Source organism: Lagopus leucura, unplaced genomic scaffold, assembly GCF_019238085.1.
Source record: "Lagopus leucura isolate 7727_CA_CO unplaced genomic scaffold, USGS_WTPT01 Super-Scaffold_100021, whole genome shotgun sequence".
Classification (NCBI taxonomy): Eukaryota; Metazoa; Chordata; class Aves; order Galliformes; family Phasianidae; genus Lagopus; species Lagopus leucura.
Genome location: NW_024962274.1, coordinates 1376883 through 1393233, shown reverse-complemented (window position 1 = coordinate 1393233; position 16351 = coordinate 1376883). Strand labels below are relative to the sequence as shown.

The 16351-nt window shown below is 43.7% G+C and overlaps 1 protein-coding gene across 3 annotated transcripts in view; it reads right to left on the bottom strand.

Moving 5' to 3' along the window:
* Window positions 1-16351, bottom strand: part of LOC122183869 (LIM domain containing preferred translocation partner in lipoma) — a 303475-nt gene that overhangs the window by 113951 nt on the left and 173173 nt on the right. For all 3 annotated transcript variants that reach the window (XM_042878277.1, XM_042878278.1, XM_042878280.1), the window contains one exon: window positions 4146-4811. In XM_042878277.1, the coding sequence (XP_042734211.1) occupies window positions 4146-4811 (666 nt within the window). The remainder of the gene's footprint in view (window positions 1-4145; window positions 4812-16351) is intronic.

Below are 16351 nucleotides of genomic sequence, written 5' to 3'. Positions count from 1 at the left end.
CCCCCCCCCCCCCCCCCCCCCAGTTTCTCCTTTTAATTTCCATAGTGCTCACTGAAAATCCTGCACAGGGCTGAAAGACCATTTGAAGCAGCTGTCCTGCTCCTCATGCACTACTAGTGCATTAGTCCCTTTGGGAGGGAACATGGTTCCTCAGGACAATTAGTAGATTCAGAAATAGGAATGAGAATTCATGGGATCCGAGATCTAAGAAGGTCAGACCTCCTGGATGTCTGCAGTGGCCACTCCTCAAATACACCAGGAAATACACCAGGGAGGTCCACCAAACATTGAGAATTTTTCCATTTCCCATTAAAATCATAAATATCAAAGTCTGAATGCAGAAAAAAGCACTTTCAAGTACAAAAATACCCACCAAAGCCAATCACTCTGTCTGAGATGTTACTAGACAAAAATAGCAAAGGGTAGGGTTACAAGGGACTGAGCCTTCATAGACTCGCATGAATGAGCTAGAATGTAAGCTGCAGTGGATGCTAATGAATTCAGCACTCATAGAGTGCTTTCTCCTGGTCCACAAAAACATGCAGTAGTATCTCAGAAACACTGCAAGATAACATTCAAGTTGGATAATGGGAAAAGCTTCTTCCCAGAAGAGTGGATGGGCTTTGGGCTCAGGCTGCCCAGGGAGGCGGTGGAGTCACCGTCCAAGAACTGTGGAGATGTGGCACTGAGGGATGCGGTTTAATGGGAAATAGTGATGGTATGTGGACAGTTGGACTACATGATCTTAGAGGTCTTTTCCAATCTTAACAATTCTATGATAACCAAAACCAGTGAAAGGACCTAGAGTTATTGGAAGATATGAAGGGTATTTGGTGATTTGGCCAGATGCGTTGGTTAATGGCAGGAGCTTCTTCAACTGTTTTGGCCACTAGGCAAACCTGCAAAAATCCTCTGTCCATGGCTTTGCCATTTTTATCACCCAGCTGTGGACATCTTTGTGCCAAAAATCATTATACCTAATGAGTCACTCTGGTCTACTGCTTGCTGACTTCTGCCAGCTGAGATGTTAAGAAAGAGCCTTCACTTCACACTTCAATCTGAAAGGACACAGTACCACTGCAAACAGCATGAAACCAGCCCACTGTATCACAAGTTTCTGTGATGGCTTTGTAACAACTCTCGTACTGTTCAGAGATCACTATCAGCAACCAAGAAATCTACTGAGATTTCTGGCCAGGAACGCCTTCAAAGTGTATGAAGGTTTGAATGAGGACATGCACTTCACTTGTTCATTTCCTAAATAGAACTTGGGCATTAATTCTAAGTGCAATGCAACAAAGAACTAAATGCAGAGAGGTTTCACATGCACAACTCTCACTCTCAAAAGTGGCCCAAGGACAGAATGCACCAGAGATGTCTGTGACTAAAGCACATTATTCTCAGTGGGCCTTAAGAACCCATAGAGATTATTTGCTGTTCCCATACCAGTCCAGATTTATTTGGGATCAGTAGGGACATCAACATAATTAGTGCACAGTAGACAGCACAGAGCCACAGTATTGTTGATCTTTTTCTAGACAGAATGCAAAATATAAATCAAGGTATTTTTTGATCATTACAAATCCTAAATGAATTGAATGAAAAAAATCCTACTCAGTGACAGGTTCATGATTGATGTTAGAATTAAGGCTCATGAATTTCTAATCTGAGATGGATTTGTTAAGATTTCTTTAATATTTTCTGCACAAAATGTGTTCAAAATTAAGAATGCATTTTTCTGAATACATTTGGAAACAATTCAGTATTTTAAGATGACTCCATTGCAAGAGGAAAAATATCTAAAAGGTACTCTTGTATTTTAAACAATAACACCTGCTTTTTAAATCATTCTGGCTTCTCAGTTCATTCTCCTTAACTGAGAGACCTCAAAGCAACCCTGAAAAGGCAGAACACAACATATTTTCATGTAGAAAACCGATTCTGATTTCTGTTGTGCTGTAGCCAACAAGTAGATTTATAGCAATTATTCTCCCTATCAGAACTAACAAAGCCTTCCATTTTTTCTTCCTTTTAAGTAAGTCCAAAAGTTGATTTTATGAATGAGACTGCAAAGAGAAGAACACTCAGTAAAACCGGACAATACAGCTTCACTGGCAAAGCTCACACTGCTTTATTGCTGAGCATGTCCTACCAGTCTGCAAGATCTTCAATTCTTCACCAATTAAACTGTGCATTTTACAAAGCAGCAATCAAGAAATTTGCACCACCATATTAGAGAACCATTGTAAGTTTAAAGGTGAAACAGGCAGTAATGTTGATTTCAGCAGGTTAGAAGAGAACTAAGTTCTGGAGAAATTTATCACCAAGCAGATCATAGTCTGTTTTGCAGAAATACTTCAGTTATTTTTATAGAGATATGCACTTACAATTTTATATGTGTATTTGCAAATGTCACGTGCACACAAACATGTATGTAAATATATATCTATCTATGTGTACATGAAACCCCAAACTTGAACTAAATTAAATTGTCCCTCCAGCTTTGTAATGCAAATGAGACTTGTGCTGTTTGTGGTTCAAGATGATTTGCGTTTCCATAGAGATGCCGACTGAACTGAAGTTTTTAATTTTTTATATGTATAAGCCTATTTGTATCTACACAAGTCTAAATACGTATCTGCTATAGCTCAGCATTTCTCCAGTGACTCCAGTGGAAGCACACCAATTTACACCAGTTAAGGCTATGTGCAAATTTCATACCTCTCACTAGTTTTCAATCTAAGCTCTGTACCAGGCACCTGCAGAGTTGACTTTATTGCTTTTCTCCTCACTTCTTGGTAAGGAAAGGGGAAAAACTCATAAACAGTATTTCAAGGAGTTTTCATTTATTATCCTGCCCTGGCCAGCGCTGCGTTCACCGCCTCCCCACGTGGGCTTGGTGTCTTGGCCCTCAGGTGCAGCCAAACCCCGTCATACAGAAGGATCACACAAAGCTGAGGCCCTACAAGCCCCCCGAGCCACATTTGAGGTGACCACCCAAAGTGACATGGGCCGGCCCATGCTGACATCTGGGCAGAGAAACCAAGCAATTTAACTTTGGTTGGTATCTCCTTTGGTTTATAAGGCCCAAACACACATAGAAGTGATTGGATGCCACTTGCCTTGCTGCCACCTGAGAGGGAAATCAGAGCACCCACAGCACCACGTGAGAACTCATTTCCATGTGGTTTTTCAGTGATAAGTGATTTTTAAACAGTGACGCACAAGAGGTCAACCTCCAGAATTGCTCTGAACCACAACCAAAAACAGTGCCTTCTGTATCTCCTATCTACATAAGATGAACAAATTCTCCAATGAGCCAAAGATGCCCATGAGCACTCAGAGGAAACATTGACTCCCATTTGATCCTGGGAGAGCCCTGAAGGAAAGACCCAAGCGCACACAGACATACTGCTGACGATTATATCGTGTGAGGGCATGTTGCAGGGATGGAGCTGCTCCCACCCCGCAGGGTGAGCTCCTGCAATAACACCAACACTGCTGCCTTACCCTCTGAGGCTGACTTAAGTTGTAAGCCCCCAAAAGCTTATTTCCAAGCCGCAGGAGAGCTCCCTGTTTCCGAAAGCCACATGGAGGGAGGCTACTTTCTGTATTCTTCTCCATTTGCTTCCCTTGTCAAACAAAGGTGTGGCTTACGCACCTATCATCCCACTGATTTCCACAGCAAGCAGTGAAAGAGCCAACCAGCAAGGTCTGAAAACCTTGGCCAGCCTCCCGATGTAGGCATGGAGACATGGGGCAGAAGACATGAGTTGCAGTGACCCCGCTGCTCATGTGCCCTCAGCCCTGGCCCTACTGGAAAAAAAGCTGTAGCTGCTTGGGATCCACGCAGTGCCATCTAATCCCATGTGTTGCCTTTGAAGAAGGCTCTTGCACTGCCGCCAGGAATCACAGAATGGCTAGGGTTGGAAGAAACCTCAAAGATCATCAAGTTTCGACTCCATGCTGTGGGCACAGTCGCCAACTGCTAGATCAAGAACCAGCTCAGACTGCCCATGGTCCCATCCAGCCTAGCCTTGAGCACCTCCAGGGATGGGGCACTCACAGCTTCCCCGGACAGCCTGTGCCAGCACCGCACCAATCTCTCTGTGTAAGGGTGACCAACGAGCGCTGACATCTCCTACCTTTTGCTGCAGTGGCTGCGGAGCCAGCACTGGGTCCGTGATGTAGGTCTTCTTTGTGCCAGGAGGCTGGTACAGCCCAGAAGGAGCCTGGCCCACGGTGTTACCGCTAGGATATGCTGGCTCAACCTTCCAGGCACTCTGCGGCACGTAGGGCGCTTCAGAGCCATTCCTCCCTCCATATCCGCCGTAATACGGGTCCTGGTAGCGGCTTTGTTGAGGTGCATAGCCATAGCTGGGCTCTGAAGGACGGGCAGGCGGTGGGGCATAACCGTAGTCGGGCCCACGGTGCTGTGGTGAGCCATACTGCTGGGCACCGGGCGGGCGGGCCGGTGGGGCTGCATAGGGCTGGCCGGGCCCCAGGCTGCCATAGTGCGTGGGCTGCGGGCCGGGCGGCTGGTAGTGAGGGCTGGGCTGCGCCGTCCTCACCTGGACGTTGAAGGTCGGGCGGCTGGGTGTGGAGGCTGTGGTGTAGGAAGCCGGAACCGGCTGAGGCTTCAGGGTGCCGATGGGCGTGACTGGGATGGGTGCCGGCTGGCCAGGCCCTTTGGCAGTGGACTTCTTGGTGGCGGTAAGGGGAGGTTGGTTGGGAATGATCATCCGCTTGTGGCCGGTGACGGGGGTGGACACAGACGGGGTGGTGGCAGCGGAGCTGGAGGTCCCGGAGCCCTAAGAGTGAACAAAGAGCCGCAGTGTCAACAGGATGGTTCATTCAGCTTTGGGTCTAAAGAAGAAGGGTTAAGAGGGAACAGGGTCTTACAGTAACATCTGCACAGCAACTCAAACTGCTTAGGGAAGCAGGAATGCACCTTAAACTATGCATTATAAAATGGTAATAACAACCTTTTCCTGCTCTGACAGAACAGGGACAGCGCTGCTGCAGTCGAGCAGAACTGCCAGCCAGCGCGGCATCTCTCCTTGGGGTTTCTTCCTGCACCTCAGAACAAACTCCAAAGCAATAAATGTAGGAAGAAAAAGAAGATTTGCAGGAGAATATTTAGCATGGCTAAATACGCGTTCATGTGGAAATGAGAGCACTCAAGAAGAAGAAAAATGCGATTTAAGTCTCTATGGAGACATGCAATTCTCCAGAGTGTACAGCTGCTGATACAGGGCTGCTTCTGACAGCATAGGACAGCAAAACAGGATGGCCTGAAACCTCTGCTTGGAAAGAAGTGTAACACAGAAGTGTCCCTGGCACTGCTCTCAAGCCCTGAAAGTCTCAAGTGACCCCAGCAAAATGTTACAGGTGGCACATGGAAGGGCAGAAAGCAGGTTAAGATTCCTAAGGGCTTCAGAAATCTGATCCTGCGTAACCCTGCACCAGCATCCAGGCCTCACAGCAAGCGCTACCACATCTTGGGACTTGGCAACTAAGTGAAGATGTAGCTGAATAAGTATCTTACATCTTCCTGTCTAATGTACTTGTTTGTTTTTCTCACCCAACTTTATTGTTCAGCCCCATATCCAAAAATACTGGTGTGAAAATACAGCTTTGTTTAAGAGTTAACAGTAAGAAATGGTTTCTGAAGATCATCATTAAATCTTTTCACTAAATCAAAGAAGAACAAAATTCTACTCCTAGACTTTGGGATTTGGTAAAATATCTGGCCTCTCTTTATTTTGTTGTATCCTTAAAAGAGTCCTTGAGTTCCATCTCTTCCCATACAGTTAAGAATTAAAAGCAACATGAACAGTCTGATGGAATTCCTTTGCTGTTGCACTTAGCATGATGGTTATATCTTATGTAAGCTTTCTGCAGTGGACTCAATCTCACCCAATCCTCTCAGTAACCTGGCAAGTTCAAGGGAGCCCTAAATCAGACGAGCTCATCTCATGCCCATGGCAGTGCTCAAACTAAAGCACACATCTCTTTTCCTTAAATGATCAGTTCCTGTATCTGTCCCAAGGTATTCTTGCTCTATGCAGACACTCTGGTCTGCAAGCTCTGCTTCATCTCCCTCTTGCTGGACCTGCTAGGCAGGGAACTGAGTGGTGGGGGCTCAGCAGGGGCATCAGAGAAATCCTCTGCCTGGTCAGCAGGTGGCGGCAAGAAATTGCTGCCAAACCAGCTCAGGCCAGTGGCTGGAGAGGACCTTCAAACACCCAACAGACTGAGCCTCCCAGGTTAGCAAATCACCACCCAGGCGGCAGCCACCACACATGAAGGGAGATAAGAGCAAACCACTCAGCTTCTCCTCCACAGCCCACAAAAATGTCTATCAAGTGATAAGGAAGCTCTACTACACAACTGGTAGCTCTTCCCTGGTGACAGGTGCAAAGATGTTTTTGCTGACGCGCTGGTGAAGAACTTACTCCTGCAATCACACCTTCAGGGCAAACCTCCCACAAAGAATGAACAAAACAACAGGCAAATAAGAGCATCAAGCTTGTTTTAGAGATGTAAAAGGTATGCATGCAGAGGTGGGGAAAAACAGGCAGCATAGTTCTGCTAGAGAAAAAAAATCTTAATGTAGTCAAACCCTGACTTCACAAACAGATCCATGACAAGGCAATAGATAGAAGAGATTTTGAAACTGAGAAGAATGGAGAGCTGAAGTGTATCTAGGCTTAACTGCAAGGGCAGAGGCAAGTTAAGGGTCTGTAGCCCTTCATTAGTATTGCCCAATTTTTCTGTTCCCGAAACACCTGGTGTGGAGCAGGCATCCCTCTACCTCTTCAGAGCACAACTGCACCAGTGCTCAGTGCTAGCAAGAAAATTTACTTCTTGAAGCAATTATTCCCTCATGTCAGCTTGGCATTTAGTCCAGGAGTGGTAGAAACTTTCCCATTTCCTCACCTAGTTCATTCTTGTAAATGACAGTAGTTTGTCCACTTACTGTAATGGGATGAAAGGTCCACAATGCAGCACAGTGTAATTACCACCAGAAGAGCTTTTTTTTTTTCCTCCAGTGTGAACAGGGAGAAAGTAGATAATGTTTTAATGACAAGGGCACATCAGTGGGGAACAGGAAAGCCCAAAACAAAACATAATTCAGCTCTGTTTATCACATCTTATGTTTCTGAATGCAGACTCTGAAAGCAGATTATGACAGATTCCCAGTAAAACTCTCACTATAGAAGACTGTTCCACCAAGAACTGGTGGATTTCATCCTTGCATTGTTAGCATCCAGATAAAATATTTCACGTGTTGGTGTCAGTCTCCTGACAGAACTGGAACACGCCTTAGGAGTGATAACCCCTTCCTCCAAAATAACCTTTGATACCTATAGAACAGTACTCTGAGGGGATCTGAGCAACTTTCACACCCCACACCAACAAGATGTGCTGAGTCTCCCATCTTGCACAGGAGCCCAAATGACAGAAGGCACCAAGGTGGTCCTTGGGCCAGAGACCCAGCACTGCCAACACCATCATGGCAAAGGTTGGAGCTCAAAAGCACCGGCTGCATTGTGGCATTCAAACCGCAGTCAGCCTTGAGGAGGAGGAAGTTTGCATCAGTAGGAGTCCCCAGGGGCACCATGACTGACTCATTCTGAATTCCTCTGAGGGTGCTGGGCAAGTTTGTAATGAAAGCCTGGCTTGAGGGGGAGGAGGAGGGTGCAATGCTAGTTAATGTGGTGTAGAATTCAACACCTCTGGAACACTAATGATCTAGGGGGACACAAAGAGTAACATTGGCTGTAAGTCTTGAATAAGGGCACAGGTGAGGTATCACCATAAACCTCTGCTCTTTTGCTTGGGAGACAAGGGTGGCCACAGTCCAGCCTTCTGTATGGACTCAGATATCATCCCACACTTACACTTCTAGATTGTAAATTGATTAAGAAAAGACACTACAAATGCACATGAGCTATGGACAAGGCACGTGCAGAAGAATGAGAAAATGGCACTCAGACCCCACAAGGAAGAGCGATTTCAACAGCTGTCTGTTAGGTGCCAGGATAGGAGAGACTGATGAGGCTATAAGGATACCAGGTAGATGAAGAGGGAGTAATGAACAGAAAGCTGGAAAGGACTACCTATGTCACTGGGTACAGTCCCAGCAATGACTGTCACAAACATTTCATCCAAACGAGTCCACAGAACAACTACTAGTGCAACAAAGTAGACTCATCCAAAAGCACATCGAAGTGACAGTTCAGAGGCATAAAAGCAAGGAGAAAAAGGATGAAGGAAAAGCAGGAAGAGAGGATTCACAGGAGTTCAGGCATCCCTTCCTTCAGCAGCTCCTGGACAGCTCATTTCAAAGCTGCACTGCATTTGCAAATGACTAACACACAGCCAAACACGCTCCCTGACATCCTCTAAGGACTGTTCTCAAAGGAAGACAGGCTTTCCTCTGCTCGCCGTGCATTAGGTGAAACTGTCTGACACACTTCGCAAGTGCAAATTAGAACCACGCCACTTACCATCAGCCCATTCTTGCAAATTCATATTTGCAAAGAGAGCAAACTAGAAACCCCAGGTGCTGATAAGGCAGAGTTGTTAAGAGAAACCAGAGTAGGAAGGAGTTAAATTCAGAACCTCAACTACCACAAGTATTATACTACAAATTTTTTTTTTTTTTAATGGGGAAAGCACAAGAGCCTTGTTTAAATACAGATGGAAGTACCTAAATGCACTGCCTCTTCTACAAATGAATTACCCAGCAGTTCAAATAAAGGTGAACTAACACTAACTGACAAAATCAAGTAGAACTCAATGAATGCGGGAGGAAAAACCCCCGATAACGCTTCTCCTAAATAAAGTTACCATGCGTAACTGTGAGGGGAATCACTTTGCTTGGTGACTCTTGCCCCATCTACGTGAATGCAGTGACAGTTTATAAACAACTTGCAAGACTTTCTTGTACCAACCACCGTATGAGAAAGTCTGCGCCACTATCACATACTCAAGCTTTTCAAGGGACCTGGCTGTCAAAGTTGGAGATCTGAATTCAAAGCTGCCTTGGTGGAGAAACCTAAAGTTCAGATTATCTGTATGAATCTTCATTCCGTGGAAATTATTTAAATAGATCTTAAATCTCATTCAGCATATATATACAACAAAAAGGTTATTAAACAGGTACTAGAAATGAAACATTGTTCTACCAAAATTAGTCTTTAATTCTGTACCATTTGTCGGGGTTAAATCTCAAAGAGAACAAAGTAACTGCAGTCTACATTAGGAGTATGACTCTGTATGATCAGCTGGAAGCCTTATGAAAAGGACTCTCCCTTTATTTTGTGTATTAGTATTTTCTATAGTCCCTTCAGTTACTCAGTTTCACAGATCTGTTCCAAAATGCCTACACAAAGTTTATCACATTCTATTCAATTCTCCAGGCACTTTTCATAAAGGTACAGTTGAATAGCTCTAGCTCTTTAGCTGTCAAATTATCACTTATAAAGATACATTACTCCAGCTCAGTGGTTTTCAACCTTTATGCTCTGCAGCCCCCAAATGCCTTTCAGGAGGGACGAGCTCCTTCACACACAGAGTTAATCTACTGACAATAAACACAGGTTTTTTTAAAGTTACCTTTCACAGAATTCTTCTTAGTTCCCTTAGGAGTGATCCACGGACCCCCAGGGTTTGCGAGCACAAGTTGAGAACCAGTGCTCTAAGCTAAGGCTGCCTTTTTCAAGCATTTCAGCCACAATTTACTCTATGAGAGACAACCCCGTTCCTCAAAAGGCAGAAACCTGGCAGCTACAGGCGGGCTGAACGCAGGATACAGCGATCCCAGGAGGCTGCCAGCTAGCAGTGCCTGTGCAGCATCTCTCCAAATCAGCCATGCATCTGCATGGTCCATAGCACTGCGGGACCGCAAGCCCAGGACCAACTGAAATCTTCCAGGTGTGGCTTTGATCAATCTCTACAGGGTCATTTATCCCTTTCTAATACTGAAGCCCAAAACAGAACAGATGAATCATCCACTGGGGGAGAATCTACTTCACTGATTGTAAAAGAAGCATACAAACAGCCAAGACAAGTCACTGAATATTTAGACAGCACAAGTTAGTTGAGATGATTCTCAATAAGGAGGTAATTTTGACATGACTGTTACAAGCACAGACACCTTTTCCCTACATTAAGTGCACTGTCACTCAAGCTCAGTCTCGCACCAAAGGGATTTATCACAGAATCGTTTGAGTTGTACAGGATCCTGAAAGGCCACCTGGCCCAATTCCCTGCAGTGAACAGGGACACCTACAGCTCCACCAGGTACTCAGAGCCCCATCCAGGCTGACCCTGGGTATCTGCAGGGACAGTTTGGAGAGGAAAGAACCATGGAAACATCAAATACCCTGCTTTGAAACCTGGGCCTCTAGATACCTAAGAACATGACCAGGCATTTTATGGGGTTTCCTTATGTGCACAGACACATCTAACAGCTTCTGACTTCAAATTCTGCATTTTGACAAGCTGCTTTGCTAGCAAAAACGTACGGGCAGGTTCCCCCAACATACTTTTTTTTTTTTTCAGTCTCAATGTCTAGGTGAAAAAGAGAAATCTAGCCTTTCATTTGGGACCTGCAGATGCTTGGCATTCTGATAGAGCTCCAGCTGGATTGATGAACATCCAGAGACTGTGGCAGATGCACTATGCATACCCTATGCAGCATATCCAGTGCATTTTCTATGTAAGAGTTTTCCTGGCCTTCTTTATAACATCCAAATGGTAGACTGAGCACACAGAGGACATGCTGGTCCTCTTTGCACCGATGCCACATGATAGACATGGCTCAGTTGCTAGTACAGATCTCCATAGGTGTCAAAATGCCCTTAGACTCTCATCCAAAATTTTGAAGTCGGGTCCAAAATCATAAAATCCTCAGCCAAAATATGCTTATAATCAAATGAAGCTTTTCTTTACAGTTTCATCACTCTCTCGTTTCCAGTTCACAGCTGCCATGTGAGCATCACGGAGGGCTGTGCATGATCAGCAGCCACATTTGTACTTCCTAGCAGTGTTTATATGGATTCATCTTGTTGGCTTGATCACCAGAAGCTATCAAGGTATTCAAACAGATTGCTCCTCGGCATTATACCAAAAGAAAAAGAGGAGAAATCTAATAAAGTGTTCATCTCTGGATCTCAAATGAAGAGAATACCTTACAGATGCCACAAAGTGTTGCAAGAACACAACTGCTTCTGAGCTTTGATCTGTTTTTCAGCTGCTACTAAGGGTGGAAAAGGAGTCATAGTTGTTAACGTATCCGTTCACAGCCCCTTTTGTACTCCTTGTGGCAGCCCAACTTGAAACACAAGGGAGAAGAGGGTGTACAAAAGGAAAGGTGATAATAAGTTGAGCTCCAACATTATATCATGGAAAAAAAATCTTTCACAACCAGTGTGTGCAGTTACAGACAAACACCTTGGTTCAGTTTTCAGTATGGGCGTCAAGTTTTCTAGGCAAGCTGGGTTTCCACTTCGCAGCACTCCATTAATTCCACAGAACCTGAGCACATCTGAAAAGTTCCGTCTCTGAAATACAAATGTTATGCCAGGGAGTAATTTTGCTTGTCCCTCTCAGTTTAATATTTACTTTTTTGTTTATCCCACTACTATCTCTATGATAACTACTATGAACTCTTTATTTGTTTTTCCCTTTCTGACAAGTGATCATCTGGTATTTATGAGGAGTAGTACGTGAAAGACTAGCTTCAAAAAGATGTGCAAACAATTGACCTAAATACTTCTAGCTCTGGTAGACAGACAAGGGCCAAAATTTGAGTTTAATTCATTCAAAGGGCAAATTCGGATTACAAATCTCCTATTTTAGCAGTTTCTCTTGATCAATTGAAGTGCAGTAGCCACTTCACCTACAAGGACATCTGATATCCGCATAAGAAATATCCTTGTCAAGTTACAGATGAAGTCTGTTGTGAGAAGCTAGATGCTTTCTGAGTGAATTTCATGATGTTTCTGTGATTTCCCACTCTAGAGACTAGAATGACAAATCTGTGCCAATCAGGACCTCAGGAACACAGGATGTCAGCCCCCTGCGCTGGCTGAATCAGTGGCACACTGACTTCACCATAAATTACATAAAGATCCACAGGTCACAGAACTTTGGTTACAACAAAACTCAAAACCACTAAATGCAATCCCAAAACAGAAGGCCACAAAGAGGGTAACATGGTACCCTGGGAATACAATATAAGTGAACGGAGCAGAGAAGCCTGGCTTCTTAAGCAGCGCCTTTTCTAGGGCTTAGCAATGTAGTAATGACCAAAGGATCTCCACTAAGCTAGCTGGGTCCTTCTAATGGGTTGAATGAGTCTTTCTGCTTAAGTCAGGCAAAATGTGCCGCCTTACAACGGGGAAAGCCCCCACCCTCCCCATCTGAATAAGAATTTTGGGTAAGTAAAGTATTTTCTTGACTTTTGCTATTACTAAGCTAGTGAAAGTATCGTAATTACACCATCCACAGACTCAAAAACCATTTTTCTTTCTTTTATAACTCACTATTTGTAATGGAAAAGCAGCTCGTATGCTTGATAAATATGGGCAGGGCACAGGGTTACACAGATTATGCAGCTATCTGTGGATGTTTATCATCATTATAAATAACAAATTAAAAAGTTATAATGGAAGATGCAGCACTGAGTGACAGAATGAAATACACGTATTCACAAAACCTTCTGGAGAAGTCTACAACTAGATGGAAAAGTTAGCATTTTCTATTGTGTGCTGAACAACAGATTTAAAGAATAGTCCAAAACCCCTATAAAAGGTTCTCATTTCCTACTAAATTGCAAAGAATTTTTAGAGTGTTTATAGAGTGCACAAGCTTTCTTCCTTTATTAATTCTAGAGGATATTAAAGAAGTGCATATGCACACATAAAATGATATGAAGTACATATGCGCTCAGACTCTACTTGGTTTACTTTGTGTTACTTGTTTGTTTACGATTTCATTTAATAGTTGCATTGCTTGCATTTATGACCTATTTATCTTCTCAAATTCCAAAAGTCTATTAAACTAGATTTAAAAAATTATCCTACCACAGGGCATAAGCATTTTCAAATGTTAGTATTGTCTCTATTTCCTGTGAAAAACATGTGTCTTTATTCTTCCCCACATTTTAAAGCCTGCGTGAATAGTAGTACAGAAGAGCAGAAGCATCACTGAACAATTCTCTGTTCATACAACATCTGCTTTCTTATAGTTCATTTGAGGTCCAGAACCCACCATTATTTTTAGTAGGATACAAAACGATTCGAGCTAGTACCTTGAGTGGTTAGCAGCAGAGAAAAACCATACAGCCTCACCAAAAAAGTAACAGCTCAAGCAAAAAAAAGAAACAAAAAACACCATAAAAGGCAGGCAGATATGACAGCGAGGTTATTTTCCTATTAGGTCCAACATACACCTTTCCAAGAGGCTGACGGGCTTGAACAACAGGTCAAATTTAACTGTTTTCCCAGATGGCTTCTTCTGGGAAGTGGAGTGGAACGTTCCCTCATTTATCCGTCTGCCTGGGTTATCACCACTGCCCGAAATACCTTCGCCTTTCCAGAGCATCTCAGCCTCCAAGTACCATGTTGGGAAATACATGCCATTGAAAAGGCTTTCCTTCACCTGCTGTGACTTTTTCAGTTGCTCTGCACACAGATGAATGCATGCACCATGCATACATGGAATTTACCCACTGCAGTGAGTCTAGTCAAAACACCAGGGCAATACTGCAACAAGCCAGAAAGTGAAAGAGAGTATTAATAAATAGCAAAAGAAGAGTTGTTATCTGAAACTCAGCAATACTCATGCAAAAAGCAATACAGAAAGTTGGAGACAGTATTTTTAAATTAAGGTGCAAACTCAGAACTGCCAGCTTCCCCACTATTTGCTTCTCTCCATAGAGGAAATAAAACTACATTAACCATATGGATAATATGGCATTTACTTAAAACACAAGCTGATAAAAATTTGGAATAAAAATTAAGAATAACAATTTCAGACTGGTATTTTCCACGCTTAACATCACAATAATATCACTCTAAAAAGCCCGTGGAAGGCAGTGTCAAACCCACTGCCTCAGCAGGCTTGATTCTATTGCAAATGGCATTATAAATCAATTCAGTTTTCCCAAATATGCCTTGAGGAAACAAAGCCACAAATAGCCATTGTAATTTTTTATATTAAAAAAAAAAAGACAAAAATAAAAACCAAAGAACAAAAACATCTCTTCATTCTTAACCAAAACATAAGAGCTGTGTTTTTTTTAACAACTCATACTGCTGAATAGAAAATATTATAGGATCATAGAATGGCTTGGGTTCGAAGGGACCTTAAAGATCAGCCCCAACCCCAGCCATGAGCTGGTTGCCCCCCACCAAAGCAGACTGCCCAGGGCCCATCCAACCTGGCCTTGGGCACCTCGTGGGATGGGGCAACAGCAGTTCTAGGGGAAAAAAATAAAGTTGTTAAGCTTCATCAAGGGCGACCTATCGAGCTCTATTAAGTAACAATTAAGTTATACGAAGTTGTAATTTTCCTCACTTACACTGTTCTTGGATCAAAATAACATATTAGCCATTTGCTGTGAGGCTGCTGATTGAGTTAAGTTTATCACAGTCACGGCTAAGAACCAGAATATTCTCTCATACCTCGTTCTGCCCGAGTTATATTTTTAAAAAGTGCTTGATACGAAGCCAGACTCTGATCTCAGTGACACTAGTGCCAGCTCCAGCAGTCTGTTGACTCCAGTCGATTTGCTTCAGTCCTCTGGCTGAGGCAGATGAGGATCTGGCCTGCTGAATTTGCAGGGGTTTTTCTCAGCGCTGGGAACACACTGGAGGTTTCTACATAAACCATAACAACTCTCACAGTTATAACATCCTCTGGGTAAAAATCGTCCAGCTTTGCTTAAAAATGAACATGTCGGGAGGTCTTGGCAAGTCATACAGCTACATACAGCTGAATGAAAGCAAGCAAGATTTCTAATCCGGGCTAAACAGAGCCTGGGTCAAACCTGCTGAAGCCGCTTTGGTGACAACACTTGGGAGCAAGCTGGCAATTCCAAACTAACAGAACTCTCCTGCCCTCCTCACTTCTCCCCTTACGGTGGATGTATAAATGCATACTGATGGCTACTGGGATTTGTAGCCTAACTGATTTTGACATTTTTAACTTCAGAATTTGCAACATGACTTTCGAGCCCCGGGGCAGGAGTGCTAAATGCTAAAAACTTTGGGACTAGGGAGTATTAATTTAGTCCTTCTGAGCAGCTTGGCTTCAACAACGTTCTAACGAGATCTCAGCACTATCCAAAACTCAGCAGTGGACGCTCGAAAACTACAAGGAATTTTGGATCCAAAGCAGAGTTTTGTGGCTTTGGTTCTTGTTTGTCACAGGACAAATGAAGCTCCAGACCTTAACTCAAGAGAACAGAGGAAACTCAGGTCTGTGTCCGAATTTACAGTTAGATTCACCTCATTTTAGCTGGCACTGCACTTATTTTGCAGTTCATGACATATTTGTGTTTTAAGAAGAAAAAAATTATGCGTGGAGCAAGCATCCTGGCATCACAAGTCATCAATAAATCTCTTTTCCATAACAACCCACAAGAATTCACTGCAGGACCCAATTGTTAAAACACAAAGCAATGACACTCTGTAAGCTTTCAGAAACATCATTTGAGCCCTTGTGGACTCTCTGAATGAGTCACTGGTCCTTCAACAGAATCGTCAAAGCTTATGCTAAGCCAGGTTAATTCCCTCCCCCCTTTAATTTAGAAGTCCAGCTGCAGCTTGAGGCTTTCCAGTGAAGAAACCTAAATGCAGCACCCGTTCACCCTGAACATGAAATCTCCTGGGGCCTGAAGCTCATCTCTTCCTAAAAACCAGACATAAGCCATGCTAAAGGGAAAAAATGAGATTTTCAAAGCCTCATGGGGCATGTGATGTACAAATCAATATTCCACTTACACAGCACAAAGCATTCGCTGCTGAAGGCCAAAGGATCACAGCTGAAGCTGTTATGGTTGGGAAGGGGTCAGCTGTAAGAACTTACCAAAGCTACCTGTGACAAGGGCAGCTTGCAGCACAGCATCCCACTTCACCTACTTTGCCCTAACTTTTCACATTGTATCAGCCATACTGGCCACCTCAGCCCAAGGTTTTTGCTGCGCCTGTCACCAGCCAAACCCCAGCCACCACTTGTCCCCAGCTTGCCAGGGAAGCCTGGAGCCATCTGCAAGCAGCCCTCTGTCCATCAAGACCTTACCAATGGCTCCAGTAAGTCCAGGGTTAAGACA